Source organism: Carlito syrichta, unplaced genomic scaffold (assembly GCF_000164805.1).
Source record: "Carlito syrichta isolate Samal-C Ts95f unplaced genomic scaffold, Tarsius_syrichta-2.0.1 Scaffold311146, whole genome shotgun sequence".
In the NCBI taxonomy this organism is placed as follows: domain Eukaryota; kingdom Metazoa; phylum Chordata; class Mammalia; order Primates; family Tarsiidae; genus Carlito; species Carlito syrichta.
The window spans coordinates 229580-246258 of record NW_007255242.1 but is presented as its reverse complement, the minus strand read 5'-3'; the positions used below and the strand labels follow the sequence as shown (position 1 = coordinate 246258).

At 48.7% G+C, this 16679-nt stretch overlaps 1 protein-coding gene across 1 annotated transcript in view; it reads right to left on the bottom strand.

The window, feature by feature from the left end:
• Positions 1–16679, bottom strand: part of ANO2 (anoctamin 2) — a 374120-nt gene that overhangs the window by 278881 nt on the left and 78560 nt on the right. Inside the window, exons 4-6 of the mRNA XM_021717811.1 lie at positions 13860–14011; positions 10441–10495; positions 7607–7658 (exon numbers count right to left, since the gene is read on the bottom strand). Coding sequence (XP_021573486.1) covers positions 7607–7658; positions 10441–10495; positions 13860–14011 — 259 coding nt within the window. The remainder of the gene's footprint in view (positions 1–7606; positions 7659–10440; positions 10496–13859; positions 14012–16679) is intronic.

Below are 16679 nucleotides of genomic sequence, written 5' to 3'. Positions count from 1 at the left end.
AAAAGTTGAAAGTTAGATCAATATCAAACGCTCGTCCACTCATACTTTTGCAAGGTCGGTTTCTCTTGCCTTGCCTTTTTATACTAATTTTAAACACTCCCAAAAGACAGAGAGAGAGAGAGAGAGAAGGAAGGGGGGGGGGAAGGAAAAAAAGAAGGAAGGAAGAAAAAAGGAAGACAGGAAGGCAGTAAAAGGGAAAAAAAGAAAGCAGAAAGAAAAAGAAGAAAGAGAGAGAAGGAAGGAAAGAAAGAGACAGGCAGAAAGCTCAAGAGACTTTGCTGCTGGCTAGGGACCAAACACTAATGTTCGTATAACAAATGTCAGAAAAATGACCAAAATGAGGCCCTCCACAGATAGACCTGGTCATCCTTGGGTACATCAGAACACCCGTGGTCAAATCCCCAGGAGGCAAAGCCCCTTGCAATACACTTCAGGTTCCCAGGTGTAACTTGTCAAGAAGGCTGTGGCAGCGCACCTTATCTTCAGTTTCGTCTGGATCTTTTTCTTTAGCTCACTGTAGAGCTCCTAAAAATCATCTGGGTACCTTGTTAAAAATGCAGACGTTGGGATTCAGCAAGTGTGGCATGGGACCTGAGCAGGTGGGGTTTTAGCAAGTGCACCAGGCGACACCAACTGAGTCCAATCACACCCGGGTATCATAGCCCTGGTCATGCGCAAAGGATGGACATAGAAGACAGACTTCTTCCAGCCATCCTCACCAGCTGCTCCAGACCTTCCTCGTTCTCTGTAATCGTCCACTCCTAACCTCCCTGAGGTCCATGGGCACCACGCGACCCAAGGCCTGGCCACAGCCCCAGACTGGCTCTCTGTGAATGTGTAGGAAAGCTAGACCCTTCCAGGCCCTTCTTGGCTCATATGTAAAGGAGACTCCATGGCTGCTTTGAATCACAGAGTCTGGGAGACGTGAGGGCTAGAAAGGAGAGCGTGGCAAGGCCCCCACTTATTTGATGGGGAGAGAAACAGGCCCAGAGAGGAGGCATGACTTCAGCGAGGTTTGACAACTCACTTGTCCCCGAGCTGGAGCCCGTGGCCCCTTCTCAAAGCTCGCCGAGTCTACTCTGGCCCTCCACTTTTACATCCAGATATACTCTCTATCCTAACCCCTCTCACAGGAATAAGCCTCCGTGCTCTCTGGCTTCCTAAGGAGTCCAGCAGTAGTTATAGCCCTGGGCTTTTCTCTAAACTGTCACCTGCTCAAGGCCACCTCCTCTACCCAATTCTGTCCTTCCATGTTCCACGACCTCTCTCTCTCCTCATGGGTCTAGGGACGGTAAGAGTTCTACTACTCCTAACCCCATCCTTTCCCAGCTCCCTGTTTATTCCTTTGTAAACAGTCTCTCTCTTCATTTGCCAGCCTCAAATCACCCTTGTTTAAGTATGCCATTTGTTCCTATCAGGACCTTGAGTGATTCTCTGGAATTGCTGTTATCATGCCTTCTGTGTTATTTGCTTTCTTGCGTGTACCTCTCTTCCTGGACACCCATGTGGTCCATTCCCTCCTCTCCTCAAATGTGATCTCATCAGGAAGGCCTTCTGTGACTCCCCTATTTAAAACAGCACCTCCAAGCCGGGCTCGGTGGCTCAGCCTGTCATCCCGCGCCTTTGGGAGGCTGAGGTGAGTGGATTGCCTGAGCCCGTGGGTTCAAGACCCGCCTGGGCAGGCGAGACCTCATCTCTACAATAAATCAAAAAAATTAGCCGGGCCGTGGTAGCATGCGCCTGTCGTTCCAGCTACTCGGAAGGCTGAGGCGGAAGGATCGCCAGAGCCCAGCAGGTCGAGGCTGCGGTGGCCGGGAGCGGCCACTACACTCCAGTCTGGGCAACAGTGAGACTCCAACTCAAAAAATAAAAATAAAAAATAAAAATAAAACAGCACCCCCACTCCCATATCAGCTCTGTCTCTTTTATTTGCTTTATGTTTTCCTTCTGACACTTAGCCCTACATGACATACTATCCACTCAACTTATCTCTTGGTTTATTTTCTGTCTTCCATCACTGGAAGGTCAGTGACATCAAGGCTACTGACTTGCTACTGGCTTACCCAGGTCCAGAATCCAAAAGGCACACAGTAGGTGCTCAGGAAATATCTGTTGCATGAAGGTATGGATGTTACAATGAGAAAAGCTCAGTTTCCACCCCTTCTGGAAAACCTTTCCCAATAAGTATATCCATGTGTTAACGACTGATTTTAAAAGCCATGAAAAAGAACTAAGAAGACTAAATTCAGCTCTAAATTTCTATCTGTGGGCATGCTAGTTAATCACTGTTGGGAAATTCGTTTGTGTCTGTTGAAGCTACTTTGCATGGCAGTTTAATGGGTTCAATGAGATAATGAGTGTGAATGTGTTTTTAAAGGCATACAACTGTACACACGCGAGGGTTCCTTATGACTTTGGTTATGGCAATACTTTATTTGTAAGGGCGATCTCTTGTCGGATTATCTCCTGTCTGATTACCTCAGTTCTTCCAAAGATTCCCCAGAAGAAAAGAACAACCTACGAAAAAGAAACATCTAGGAACAACTCAAGCAGGTCTCATAAAACCTACCCCCAACGCATGAACCATATCCACAGCCGAACCCTTCAGACCCTCCCTCAATGCGTTTCCACATTCCATTTGCCTGAAATTCTAATGAGCTTGTTTTTCTGTCTCTCAAACTGCAAAGCAAAACTGAAATAGCAAAACTCAGGGAGGGAAGTAACCAAAGTCAAGAATTCAAGAAATCAGAGCAGTGTGTGGGGCAAACAATCCTCATAAGACTTTGATCATCCTTGAGAGAACATAAAAAGCCTTATGTCCTTACTGATGAGCTTGAATTATCCAGAAAAGTTTACAAATGCATTATACAGGGACTATATGTAGACACGCTGTACATAAGAAAGTGAGAATTATGTGATAGGCCTTAGGAATATTTCTACCCAAAAAGATGTTGCTGCAGACATTAAGAGGTACCCAAGGGCTACGCCTCAACCACATTCTCCTTTCACTTGGGGTCAAGGTTAAATTTGCAGCTCGACCGTGGAAACCAGAGGACCGTATGGTTTGAATATCTGCCTTCTGTTTTTTTCCTCCGAGTTCGACATTCTATTTTAATTTGTGTTTTTCCTGGTTCTTATTTTTTTAATTGATTACTCATATGATGTTGTTTGATTGTTTTTCTTGTAAGCCACCTCAGAAATGCTGTGGAACAAGCCAGACATATAAATAAATCTATACACCCCACTTGCATATAGGCCAGTGTTTTGCAAAAGTAGGCATCCAATAAAGATGCACTGTCTGCAAATAAAAAAAATGGCATGACAGGAGTATTTCTGAGTTGTTACTCTCTTTTCTATTTCTAATATTTGAACTGGGTACAAAGAGAAAAGGCATCAAACTTTGTAAATTGGTCACAAAAGTAACGACCATCCAAAAGGTCACCCCAAGGGGGCAGGATCAGTGAAAATATCTACAACACCAAGTCCAGTCCTTTCCCTCCTTTTCCTCTCTTTCAGTGAGGCGACAATCCTTTGAAAGAATCTAAGCCAATCCAAGTCATTTATGCCACCCCTGCACCCTTATAAAACCAGAGAGAAGGACAGTGAAGTCTAAATATACCCTGCAGCTCAACGGTTCATATTATCTTGAAGCCTCACAGAGCTCTCCCATCCCTCTCCTTTTGATCTAATTAAGATCGGTAAGGTGATCAAAGAGCTTACAGGGTACTTGATTTTCAGAGGCAGAAGCCAAACGACTGGGAAACTGGTCCTTGGGGTTCTCTACTGAGAAGCAGAGAAGTTCAGTCGCGTGTTCCTCGTTACAAAGCTAGTCAGTGATCAACGGGTACTGCAAAGTTAGCATACTTTAAACACTCAATCTAACTCCCACTCCAAGTTCGGAGCACCCCAAAGGTAAAGGCAATGGAATTAGAGCATGTTCTAGGCCCAATTCTGACTCAAGACGTGACCTGGACAAATCCCTTACCCTCCTTGTGTCCACTTGTAGTTGGAGGTGGTCGTTTCTGACATGCCTGCTATCCCTGGGAACTATGAAACTAGAATGAGGTCATTTATGTTCATACTGAGATGTACACAGGACATTAATTGCTTCCTCCTCCGTGTTCCCACAGTGCTCTGTGCATGTCTCTAGTATAGCATCTACTACATTACCTCATCACAGTCTGTTTACACATGTCTGCATGGATAAACTAAGCGCCCCTGAAGGGTAGAAATTAGGTTAAATTCATCTTGGCATTCCTCCGTCTCTATAACATCATTTGACACATAGCAGGTGCTCAGTAAATGTTTTCTGAATGCCAAAAGGGAAAGACAAATTTCTGAATACAACTCAATAACAACAACAAAATCCTAATGATGTTTGACTTGGAGACATCGCCAAAAAAACCCTCAGATCCTCACAGAAAAAAAATACCTTCAGTGTTAAAGCAGAGGGCCTCTCTAGTCTCTGGTGACCTTCTGACAAGCAAAATGTCCCTCAAAATAAACTTTAGTTTTCAAGGGCTCTCCAGCTTACAAAAACTCTTAGCTGCTTATTTAATCTTTACAAAAACTCTGCAAGATAGATGTCATCCCAAGTTTACATAAGAGGAAAGTGAGACGCAGAGACATCAAGTAATGTATCCAAGGACACATACAGTCGGGAACCTACCAGCAACTGCTGTGGCATTGGCAGACTGAAGATTTTCTAATTAATTTACTAAATCATATCAACTGAGTAGAATGGGCAAGACAGGCAGCTGGGTACATTAGGGCAAAAAAGAAGATTCGGACACGTCCCAAGGACTCACTGCATTTGGAGTCTAAGCCATGGGTGTAGGTAAACAAGAAAGAGATTGAGTTTGATGAAAGTTCCCAAGAGAGGGCATTAGGGAAGAACATGGGGGACGGGGCTGTTTCGTCTTGGAATGGGCAAGGGTGAGACTGAAGAAACGTACCGGCAGGGCATTCAGGCAGGAAAACAGCATGAGCAAACATAGAGGATTGGAGTCACAGTAACAGGAGAGAGAGAGACATACTGATTCTGAACAATAACAGCAGTGTCCATCCAGCAGCTAGAAATGTTGGGATGGCATTGGTGAGAGAATCAGGAATACAATCAGAGTAAAAAGGCCAAAGGAAATTGAAGATAGAATCTGAAACATGAAGGAAAAAGGAATCAAAGAAAATACGCTTCGTGAGGTAGAAACGGAAGGAAGGAAGCTTAGCAGATCAACAGCCCCTTCCTGGAGACCATCTGTCGGAGCATGAAAGCTCAGTCAAGAAACAGGAAGTGAAGGAGGATGAAGACTGGGGGAAAGGCCGTGACACACAGGAAGTGAGAAGCCATCAGTGACCTCACCCAAAAAAGCCAGTTTGGGTCACGCTGGGGAGGTTGTGAGAGTGAGAGGTCAAAGAGGAACAGAACTGAGGATTGGGCGGGTTGAGACGTGAGGACAAATTCACGAGATGTAACGGACACTTTGAGAAAACGCAAGCACACGCTGAAACCCCTCGACTCGCTGGCTGTCCTTGGCCCCCACGGCTTCTGTCCTGTCCCTTCCACAGTCTGCTCTGGGCCCGCCTCGCGCACTCATCCCTGCTTCCTCGACACCATGATCAGACAAACGGGGCGACCTGGCGGACTTTTACGGCTCGGGCTGCTCCTTGGCATTCTGTAGCAAAACGAGCTATCACAGCCGACCTCAGGACACACAGTCCCCCTGCTGCGCGGTTACACACTGTTCCCAAAAGGCTGTCAGGATACAAAGCCTGTTCTGATTCCTTCCTCAGCACTGTGCCCTTGGGACTGAGGCAGCTCACAAACCCCACAGGAAACTCTCACATTTAGGGGGATGGAATTATCTTTTCGGAGGGCAGGACCCTGGCTGCTAGAGAAGTGTTTTAGGAGCCCATCGGCATCCGTGTACCTGCTAACGTTGTGGTGAGAGGCTGCGTTCGGCTTCACTGAATTGGTTCTAGAGATCTTCTCAACCCGTTTGCCCATTTCGTGATGGGTGGAGATTTGCGAGCACTCCTGCCCACGTTGGGCTGAGGGTTCAGCACTTTGTGAACGGAAGCAGCACGACCCCTGCGCCTCCCTGTTCACCTGATCTCGCCCTGAGCGACTTTTTTGTTGCTGTTTTCCCGGGTGAAAAAGTCCTCAAAAGGAAACATCTTGCTGATGTGGAAGACGTGAAACCAAAAAACAGAGGGAGCGCAAAGAGGCATCGAAAATTGACGAGCTCAACAACTGTTTTGAGGAGCGGGGAAAGTGTCTCCGTAGGCCCATGGTATCAAATGCAGAGCACCTTGAAGGTGATTGAAGTTTAAACACGTAAGAACAAATACATAATTTTTTTTTTCTGAGTTGGAGTCTCCCTCTGTCACCCAGACTGGAGCGCAGCGGCCGCTCCCGGCCCCCGCAGGCTCGACCCGCTGGGCTCCGGCGATCCTTCCGCCTCAGCCTTCCGAGGAGCCGGAACTACAGGCGCGCGCCACCGCGCCCGGCTCATTTTTGATTTATTGTAGAGATGAGGTCTGGCCAAGTTGCCCAGGCGGGTCTCGAACCCGCGGGCTCAGGCCATCCACTCACCTCAGCCTCCCAAAGGAATACACAGTTTTTTATAAATAAAGTGTTTTGGGGGGCCCCTCTCATATGAGTTATCACAGCCACTGTTGAAGCTCCCCAGCCTAATGGCCTCCTCCACTCACTAGACTTGGCTCTGAACGACTCGGACTCTTTTCAACTCAAAGCATCCTCAAATGCCACAGATTGACCATCACGGTGTGCAGCCTGAAGACAGCCCTCAAGAGGTCTCAGATGTTGTTTTGCAATGGCAGCGTCTTGGGAACAAGGGTTCGAACACCAGAGGAGCCCTGTACAAAAGGTGTGTCTGTGTTCACACGTCTTGGCGTGCTCTTCCGAGGAGCGGCCTCACGGGTTGCGGGCACAGCTCCCAATTCCACCTTTGCCTCCACGTGCGTCTTCCACACCAGCTGCCAGTGTCTGGGCTGCCTGCCTTACACGGCACGCTCCCAGATGCTGAGGTCCTGCTTCTGAGACAGTGACCCTCTTATGTTGAAAGGCAAACCCCCTCTACCGTCACTCGCTGTGTGACCTTAGCTCATTCACCCTCTCTGGGGGTGTGTGCTTTCAAACGTAAGACGAGGACCGAAGGGCCTCTAAGATGCCTTCCTTCTTGAAAATAGACTAATAAATAAAAACTCACCCTACTTTAGGTGATTATTAAAAATTCCTGGAGGTCGTGAAAAAGAGAGGAGTCCCAGAATGATCTAGATCAAGTGACAGGTGACAACAGTCCAGGGAAAGGAACAGGAAGCCTGAGGCCTGGGATGAGGGGCAGGGACAAGTGACAACAGCCTGGGACCGGCCCAGCCCCCCCAAGACACAGGGCGCCCACTGCTCCTGGAAGCCAAGGCAGCGTGCTTCAGGCTAAGCGAAAGCAGCTCCTTCGTGGGGGGCGTCTGTGGGTCTGGCTCTTCGCTGCCCACCAAGGGAGCTGTTGAAAGAACAGCCTGGCCCCCTCAGCGCCTGCTGGGCACCGGCCGGCGGCGGGGGTGGGGGCCGGGCTTCAGGGGTCCTTACCCATCGTGTTGTTGGCTCGGGAGCAGGCCGTGCGTTTCAGGATCTCGTGCACCTGAAAGGGGAGGACAGCAGAGCCGTGAAGGTCTTGGCCGATTCCGTGCGTCACCACCGCCTGGGGGGCGGGCGGGGGCTGTCTGGGTCCATTTGGAATGAAAGGGAAGCCAAGCATGTGCCAAGCTCATGGACCGCACGTCAAACCGGCTCAGACTCAAATACTTGGAGGAAGCAAAGAATGCAACCCACCCCCCGCCCCACAAGACACACGCTCCTGTGTTCCACCCTCAAAAAAGAAAGAAAGAAAAGAATAAATAAAAGGCTATCGATGGACTGTGGGGAGGTGAGGCCAGACCACAGAGCCATCTTGAGGGCCAGAGGAAGCACCAGGGGCTGCTAGCGCAGGGGACAGAGTGTCCGCCTCCCACGTGGAGGGCTCAGAGAAGAGGGTTTCTCCCTGGCAAAGAAGGTTCCAGGGAGGGGCATGCCTCCTGCAGTCCTCCTGCCGGCTGGAGCACTCACTGCCTGGGAGAGCCAGGTGGCAGCCGACAGCACAGGTGCGGTCAGAGGCGGAAGAGTCCTGAGGAGACCCGGGAGGCCTGCCTCGGTCTCCGTGGAGGAGGGCCTGCCAGCAGGACGATGCCCTGGAAAGTGGACGCCGGTCACGGGCATCATGACTTCCCTGCTTTTTTCCCGACTCCTCTTTTTCTCCTTGCCTTCCTAGTCAGAGCACGTCACAGGCTACCTCTGAGGCTCTGAGTCCTAGACCACCATCCTGGGTACACAGAGCAGGCCACCCACTCGGTGGCCTTGCGTGCCTAAAGAGGTCTACCAAAATCCCCGCACGACGGGGGGTGCCTGTGGGGATTCTGTCTCTCACGTGGCAGGAAAGGGGTGACCCCCACAGAAGAATCAGGGCACAGGTGGGTCAGTGTAAACTAGTGACCTCCTGGCGGGTCCAAGCCGGGCTATAAAGAGATGTCTGGCAAGGAAGTCTGCTTTATGACAAACAGTTGGGCTGTTCAGACAAAAAAAGGGAGCATAGGAGAGATGTTTGCTGGTGTGCGTGAGGTCCCCTGACAAAAATACAGGACAGAGCAGCCTCCAGGGAAAATTTCAAGACTCTTGTTTTGGCCGGGCTTGGTGGCTCAGCCTGTAATCCCAGCGCTTTGGGAGGCCGAGGCGAATGGATTGCCTGAGCCCGCGGGTTCGAGACCCACCCGGGCAACTTGGTGAGCCCTTATCTCCACAAAAAATCAAAAATTAGACAGGTGTGGTAGCACGTGCCTGTAGTTCCGGCTACTTGGAAGGCTGAGGCGGAAGGTTCGCCGGAGCCCAGCAGGTTGAGGCTATGGTGGCCGGGAACGTCCCATTGCACTCCAGCCTGGCAACAGAGTGAGATTCCAACTCAAAAAAAAAAAGACTCTTTATACCCCTTCTCACAGTGTTGGGGGGACTGAGGGAGGGGCAGGAGGGGAAGGAAGATGCTTCTAGAAGGAGAGGTGGATGCTAGAAGATGTGTGATTTCATCCTTATTTAGCTCCCGTATTCCAGCCACAGACCGAGAGGGAATGGTAAATAAATAACATCCAGCAGAATGGGGCCCATGAGTGCTTAATTCTGCTCCTAATGCAGTGTGGTAATTCAACAGCAATAATAATTAGGAGCAGCATTTATAGGGCATTGTATTATTTTACAAGCACTTTGCAATTATCGGGTAATCTCCACAACACCCCGTCACTCCCCCACAGTCCTGGGACCCAAGCCACCGTGAGATTTAATTGGCTTGTAATCGCGGCAACCAAGAAAATGGGAAGTTTATGCCTTTCTCCATGGAAAGAGAAGAGAAAGCACATGTCCATCTTAAGCCTTCCAAAAAAAAACTAGACTAAGGGACCCAAGATGTTTTCTTGCCCATCCTGCAAGCAAGAGTTAAGGCCATGTTTTCAGTGCCTGGGAAGTGTCTGGTAGCTTCCTCTGGTCACCCGTCCCTTCTTTTATCCCTCTCATCATCCTACTGGCTGGGAAGTCCTTCTGGGTGTCTAACCCTTATTCTTCCTGTGGCCACTTAAGTTTTTTCCCAGGGATCACCGGAAGCACACGCCCACGCTTCCCACGTGGCATGAGTAGGTTTCCAGCATTCCTCGGGCCCGTCTTTCTTTCCTGTGCCCCTTGGCTGGATGACCTCCAGGGAATAGAGGCTGGGGACACAGGGACACAGGCCATGTGTCGATTTTTATTAGAATCAATCATCCCACAAGATTCGAACACCTGACATAAAAGGCAAAACAACGGAAGGAGGGCTGTGGTCATGAATGTTGGCTTTCGACCGAGTGGGCGGTAATTCTAGTTTTTGACAAATTGGCTAGTTCTAGCCTTCCTTGGGATGGAAATTCGCATGGCTCTGTCGTGGGGGTTGAAAGAAAGGAAAATGCACGAGGAAACACAGTGACCCAGAAATCAGAAGGACGGATTTCTAGTCCTAGTCCTTGTTCTGACACAATCTACACATTGTTTTCCATGCATTGTTCCTCAGAGCCTTCGTTTCCTCTGCTGTGAAGTCCCTGCCAGCTCTGAGGTTCCCTGTTTTTGTGATTCCAAGGAGGACTTTAGCGGACAACCCATAAAGAGAAGACAGTCCTCTCAAACGGTAAGCGAGGGCAGTTGGAAGCTGTTTCCTTCACTACTGAGATGTGGAAGCGCTTGGGTACTGCTCTCGGTTGCTAGGCGATTCAAGCACATACTGACGGCGGTTGCAGGGAGAGTAAGAGAACATGCTACCATCTCATCTGAGAACGCCCTCAGCCCCTGTCCCAACAACTGCATACCCATTTACTTACGATGCGGCTACGGGTGGCATTATCAAAGAAGGTGTCCTTTTCCTGAATGTTGTACCTGGAGACACCAAGAGAACAGATGGTCAGCTCATCCCCTTCCTCCTGCCGTGATGCCACCCAGACCCATGGCCACCTAGAAGGCGGCAGGGCCAAGTGTGCACGGAGCTCGCATACTCGCGACGCGTGTGCTCTTCTGGACCCAGCAATTCTGAAAACGCACCACAGAAATCAATCCCAGGGAACAAATTCAACAGAAGGGAAAAAAAAGTGACATACGTAAATCGAAAAATTCATTACAAAGTTATTTATAATACAGATTACGGAGATTGAGGTGCAATTTCAGGATCGATAAGAGATGATCATGCAGCTACTGAAAATTGTAACTATGAAAACTTTGCATATTGAAAGTTTTCATGCCATGATAAAAAAAAAATTATACCACGATAAGTTTTCAAATTGAAAGTATGTAAAAAAGGATACCTGTGTATGGAGGTAAGACAGTGAAAACTTTTAAAATATAAATATGAGCCGGGCTCGGTGGCTCAGCCTGTAATCCCGCGCCTTTGGGAGGCTGAGGTGAATGGATTGCCTGAGCCCGTGGGTCCGAGACCCGCCTGGGCAGGCGAGACCTCATCTCTACAATAAATCAAAAAATTAGCCGGGCTAAACTGAGGCGCACTGGTAGTGCGCGCCTGTAGTTCCAGCTACGTGGAAGGCTGAGGCGGAAGGATCGCCGGAGCCCAGCAGGTCAAGGCTGCAGTGGCCAGGAGCAGCCACTGCACTCCAGTCTGGGCGACAGAGTGAGACTCCAACTCAAAAAATAATAATAATAAAAATAATAAATAAATAAATAAATAAAATATAAATATGGTTTCTGGGTGTGCGGATTATGGCTCTTTTTGTTTTCCAAAATTCCATATAATGTTGTCACTGTCATCTCATCCGTTAAAGGCAAAACTCGCAATGCAAGGCCTGTGCCTGTTTGGAACTTCAGACGTCGAGCTTTCATTCAATAAAAAGTACTGGGGGCGTGTTTGCCGTGCCAAAGGCGCAGTGCTGGAGGACGTCCAGATGAAGAAAACATGCTCCCAGCTCCCAGGAACCCCCAGTCACTGGTGTGTGTGTGTCTGAGGCAGAGTAAAACGTGATAATCCGTAGACAAGGCTATGCGAGCTCAGGGGGCGGGGAGCGTGCTTCTGGGTGGGAAGAACAGGCTGTCTTCCCAAAGGAGGTGTGGATGGACTGGTCTTGAAGGACAGCAGAAGGGAAATGGACCGAGACACCTGAAAGGGACCATTCAGACGCTAGCTCCGCGTGCATGAAGACCCCAGGGAGGAGACGCATCCCAGCCACACCTGTCAGTCGCCACGGCAGGCCCAACTCCACCCCCGAGGGCTAGGTGACCTTGGACAGACCGGGACCTGAGTTTCCTCTCGACAATAGGAGTTATCATGGTGATAGCCATGATAACCATTTTTCCATTTTTATTTTTGTAGCCAAATTTAAAAATTTACTTTTATTTATTTATTATTTTAATTTCAAGAGCTTTAGAGGTACAGATGTTTTTTGGTTACATGGATGCATTGTATAGTGGTGAAGAAGTATGAGGTTCAAGTGTACCCACCACCGTCTAATATATATGTTATATATAAAAAGTAATGCGTATAGTTGTATATGTTTGTTTGTTTGTTTGTTTGACCAGATCTTATCCTGTCACCCAGGCTGGAATGCAGTAGCATGATCACCACTCAACACAGCCTTGACCTCCTGGGCTCAGACGATCCTTCCACCTCAGTCTCCCGAGTAGCTAGAACTACAGGTGTGCACCACCATGCCTAGTTAATTGTTTTTTAATTATTTTTTTACAGAGATAAGGTCTCGCTCTGTTGCTCAGGCTAGTCTCGAACTCCTGGGCTCAAGCAATCCGCCTGCCCTGGCCTCCCAAAGTTCATCCAGTGACTGTATATGCCTAATATGGGGCGGGGGCAGCCGAAAAAGAGCAGAACTATCTTTTGGAGGGTGAGCCCTTTGTAGTACAAGTTTCCCCTGCTAGGTCCATGTTCTAGGAACCCATTGGCACCCGTGTACCAGCTAGTGCTGTTGTGAGAGGCTGCATTCAGCTTCACCGAATTTGTTTTGGAGATTCTTTCAACGTGTTTGCCCATTTCATGACGGCAATTTACAAGCACACCTGCCCGCAGCTCACTGAGCGTCCAGTAGTTTCTGACCAAAAACAGCATGACCCCCCCATGCCCTGTCCTCCCTCTATACCTCATCTCACCCCGGGTAACTTTTTTGATTCCTTCCATGCAAAAAGCTTGCAAAGGGAAATGTTTTGCCGATGTGGAAGAGGCGAAACAAAAAATAAAGCACTAAAAGGCATCAAAATGGACGAGTCCGAAAACTGTCTTGAGCGGTGGAAAAAGCATCTCGATGGGTGTATTGTACCAGACGAAGGGTCCTTTGAAGGTGACTGAAGTTTCAACATGTGAGAATAAATACACAATATTTTAGAAATAAATCCCAGGGTTTGGGGGTCCCCTCATATTTATATATTCTTTGTAGTAAAGGTTACAATGGTTAGATGTAACCGCTGCCTCACGGGAGGGAGAGGGGTCGGGATTCCGGGGAGGGATGAAGACGCAAAAGGACTGGCACACATGTGGGTACAGCATTAATATCGACCACGGCAAAGCAGGCAGGAGCTATCCCCCAGCGATCAGCAGACACACTGCCCCATGACTTTCACCTCCTGTAAAAGGTTTTCTTCTTTCTACCCTCTCTGCCTTCCCAGGACCCTTTCTTTCCCCCTCTTGCCACTCCTGGCAGTGACTTATTTTCTCATTAGCTCCTAGAGCAGAATTAATTCGCGCTTCTCCCACTTCCCAGCCATGGCTCCCCTCCCAAATGTTTCCCCAGTGGCCATTCCCGCAAAGGGCTTTCATGCACTCTTTCGGAGTGGGGGGCAAGGAAGCGGGGGTTGTTTCCTCAAAGTCAACGAGTGCATGAGTAGACAGCCAGGACCACCTAAACCCAGAAGCTCCATTCACCATCTTTCTGGCTGATCCCACCCTGTGGAAACCGGGCAGAAGGTTTCCCCGCAGAAGCTTAAATCGGCGTCTGACCACTTCCTCCCTCACAGAGTTCTGACATCTAGAGTTGGCTGGTCCCTGGTTCTCCATCCCATGCACGACAGCCGAAGGGCAGGTCTCCCCACTGGACAAACGCCCAGGGCGACTTGGGATCATCTCGTGTGGGGGAAAGGTCTGCAGAGCAGGGCAGGGATCGTGTCGCCGTGAGAGGCTGCTCCTCCTTGGCATCAGGCACTCACTCTGTGAGCCCCAGGACTGAGGCATGGAACCGCGCCGGATTTTCCTTCCCATTCCCTGTCACATGCCTGCACCCGCAGCCTCGGTACTCACAGGTACATCTTCTCCCTGGAGAATGGGTAGGAGAGGTTCTTCATCTTGTTGTGGCTGTGTTCCGGAACTCTGGGCTTCAGGGGCGAGCTCAGCTTCTGCAGAACCACGCTGAACTTCTTGGCAATGCTGTTTCCAGTCTTGATCTCGTACATCTGGGGAAGGGAAAGTCGCAGGTCACACACAGCCAGCAGAGAGGGCTGGCCTCACAGCCAGAGCTGCACAGGCACGGATCTCAGGAGGGGAGCGCTCTGGAGAGAGAGGAAGCGAGCAGGAAGCCCTTCCCTGTCTCCCAACGCGTTCACAGTGATGAGGGCTCTCAACCCCCACTGCGATCCTTTGTGCCCGTGGCTGTGATCAGTGCAGAGGAACAAGTAAGGGGTCCAAACTTTCCATAGGACTCTGCTATACCATCTTAGGAGAAAATGTAGGCCTACTACGCGACCATACTAGGCACTTGACACAAATTATCTCCTATGCTTACAGCAACCCAGCTAGGTAGGCGATACTATTTCCATATTATGATGAGGAGATTAAGGCTCAGAGATCAGTCACAAAGGCCACACAGATAGTAACTGGGTATTAGAGCTTACCATACCTACCTAATTTAACTTCCACCAACCTAACCCAAAGCCTGTATTCTACAAGGATGCCACGCTTCTAGGCAATCATCGAGTATCACTTTCTCTGTTTCTCTTTGGAAATATCTGTGTTTAAATGCGTTTGCTTGGAAACTTATCAACATTTGAGGGGTGCCTGCCTTGACTAAGGCATAGATTTACTACCAAGATAATTGTTAATATCTATAGTGCACATGGTTTCTTGTAATGCATAGTGTCCTTTTGCATACATTACAGCTTTGGGTCTTTCTAATTTACAAATACAGTAATTGAGACACAGAGGTTGTGCTTCTCATAGCAAAGCTGTGGTAAACTGATGATGGCCACATAATTTTTTTTTTTTTTTTTTTGAAGTTGGAGTCTCACTCCATCGCCCAGGTTGGGGTGCTGTGGCATGCTCACAGTCACCCCAGTGTCAACTTGCTAGGCTCTAGCGATCCTTCCATCTCAGCCTTCCAAGTAGCTGGAACTACAGGAGTGCACTACCACACCCAGCTAATTTTTATGTATTTACTTATTGTAGAGATGAAGTCTGGCCAAGTTGCCCGGGCTGGTCTCAAACCCGCGGGCTCAGGCAATCCACTCACCTCAGCCTCCCAAAGTGCTAGACTTACAGGCTAAGCTACCAAGCCTGGCCCACATTTTTTTTTTAAGACAAATTCTCTTTTTAAGAAAGAGCATCTCTGTTCCCACCCTGCTTCAATCTGGGTGGATTCTGTGGCCACTTGACAAGTAGAGAATAGAAAAGTGACACCATGCTGGTCACATCTTTAAGAAGATCCCTTGAAGCCCTGAGCCATGCCAAAAAGTCTGTGCAGGAGACCTGAGAGTAATCAGAGAGGGAGAAGCCAAGCCCAGCCTGCCAGCGGCTCTGTGGAACAACAGGCATAAGACGGAAGTCTCCTAGAACCCTCCTGTCCAGCCCAACCCCAAACAAAACAAAACCTCAGTCGACACCACATGGAGCAGAATAATCACCTGGCTCAGCTCTGCCCAGGTTCTCTACATCATGAGATAGAGCAGAATGACTGTGGCTCTAAGTGACTAAGTTTGTGCTAACTGGTCATGCTGCATTAGGTAGCCAAAACTAGAGCCAATGGCCAGGTCTTCTAACTTGAAGACCTGCTTTCTTCTCCATTATGATAGTCTCATGTTGCTTAAATCCAGAGGGGCAGTGAGATGTGTGTGAAATACTTGTCTTCACACTTGAATACCTGAAATAGGCACTAAGATAGAGTGCGATAAATTTCACACAAGATATACAAAGTAGCCAGGCTCCGTGGCTCAGCCTGTAATCCCACGCTTTGGGAGGCTGAGGTGAGTGGATTGCCTGAGCCCGCGGGTTCGAGACCCACCTGGGCAACTTGGCGAGACCTCATCTCTACAATAAATCAAAAAATTAACCAGGTGTGGTAGCGCGCGCCTGTAGTTCCGGCTACTTGGAAGGCTGAGGCGGAAGGATCGCCGGAGCCCAGCGGGTCGGGAGCGGCCCCTGCACTCCAGCCTGGGCGACAGAGTGAGACTCCAACTCAAAAAAAAAAAAAAAAGATATACAAAGTGCTTTGAGGGTTCAAAGAAAGGAGATAGCAAAGAAAAGCGGTAGCTGAGGAACCAGAAAAATATCTCAGAGAATCAGTAGCATTTCAGTTAGATTTACCAGAAGGGTCACTTTTTCTTATTGTTTTGCTCCTTAAAAAAACAACAAAGTAGGGACAGAGGGAAAACATCCCCAGCCTAACAACTGAAACATAGCCATGGTTTATTTATTTCTTCTAAGCATTATGTGTATGCATTCTAATTTAATTTTAATTATAAAATCAACACAATTACATTAAACAAAACAAAGCCACTGAAGGATATTAACTAAATGTTAAGACGTTTCTTTCACTTCCAACCCAATCACACATTCCTCCCAATAGAAAACGTCTTTTAAAAGTATGGGGGGTTTTTTTGTTTTCTTTTTTTGAGTCAGTGTCTCCTCTGTCACCCAGGCTGGAGGGCAGTGTCATCATCATGGCTTGCCACAGCCTCAGCCTTCTCTGGGCTCAGGGGAGCCTTCTGCCTCAGCCTCCCAAGTAACTGAGACTACAGGCATTCACCACCACGCCTGGCAATTTTTATTTTTTATTTGTAGCGATGCGGTGTCACTACGTTGCCCAGGCTGGTTTCCAACTCCTAGACTCAAGCGATCCTCTTACCTTGG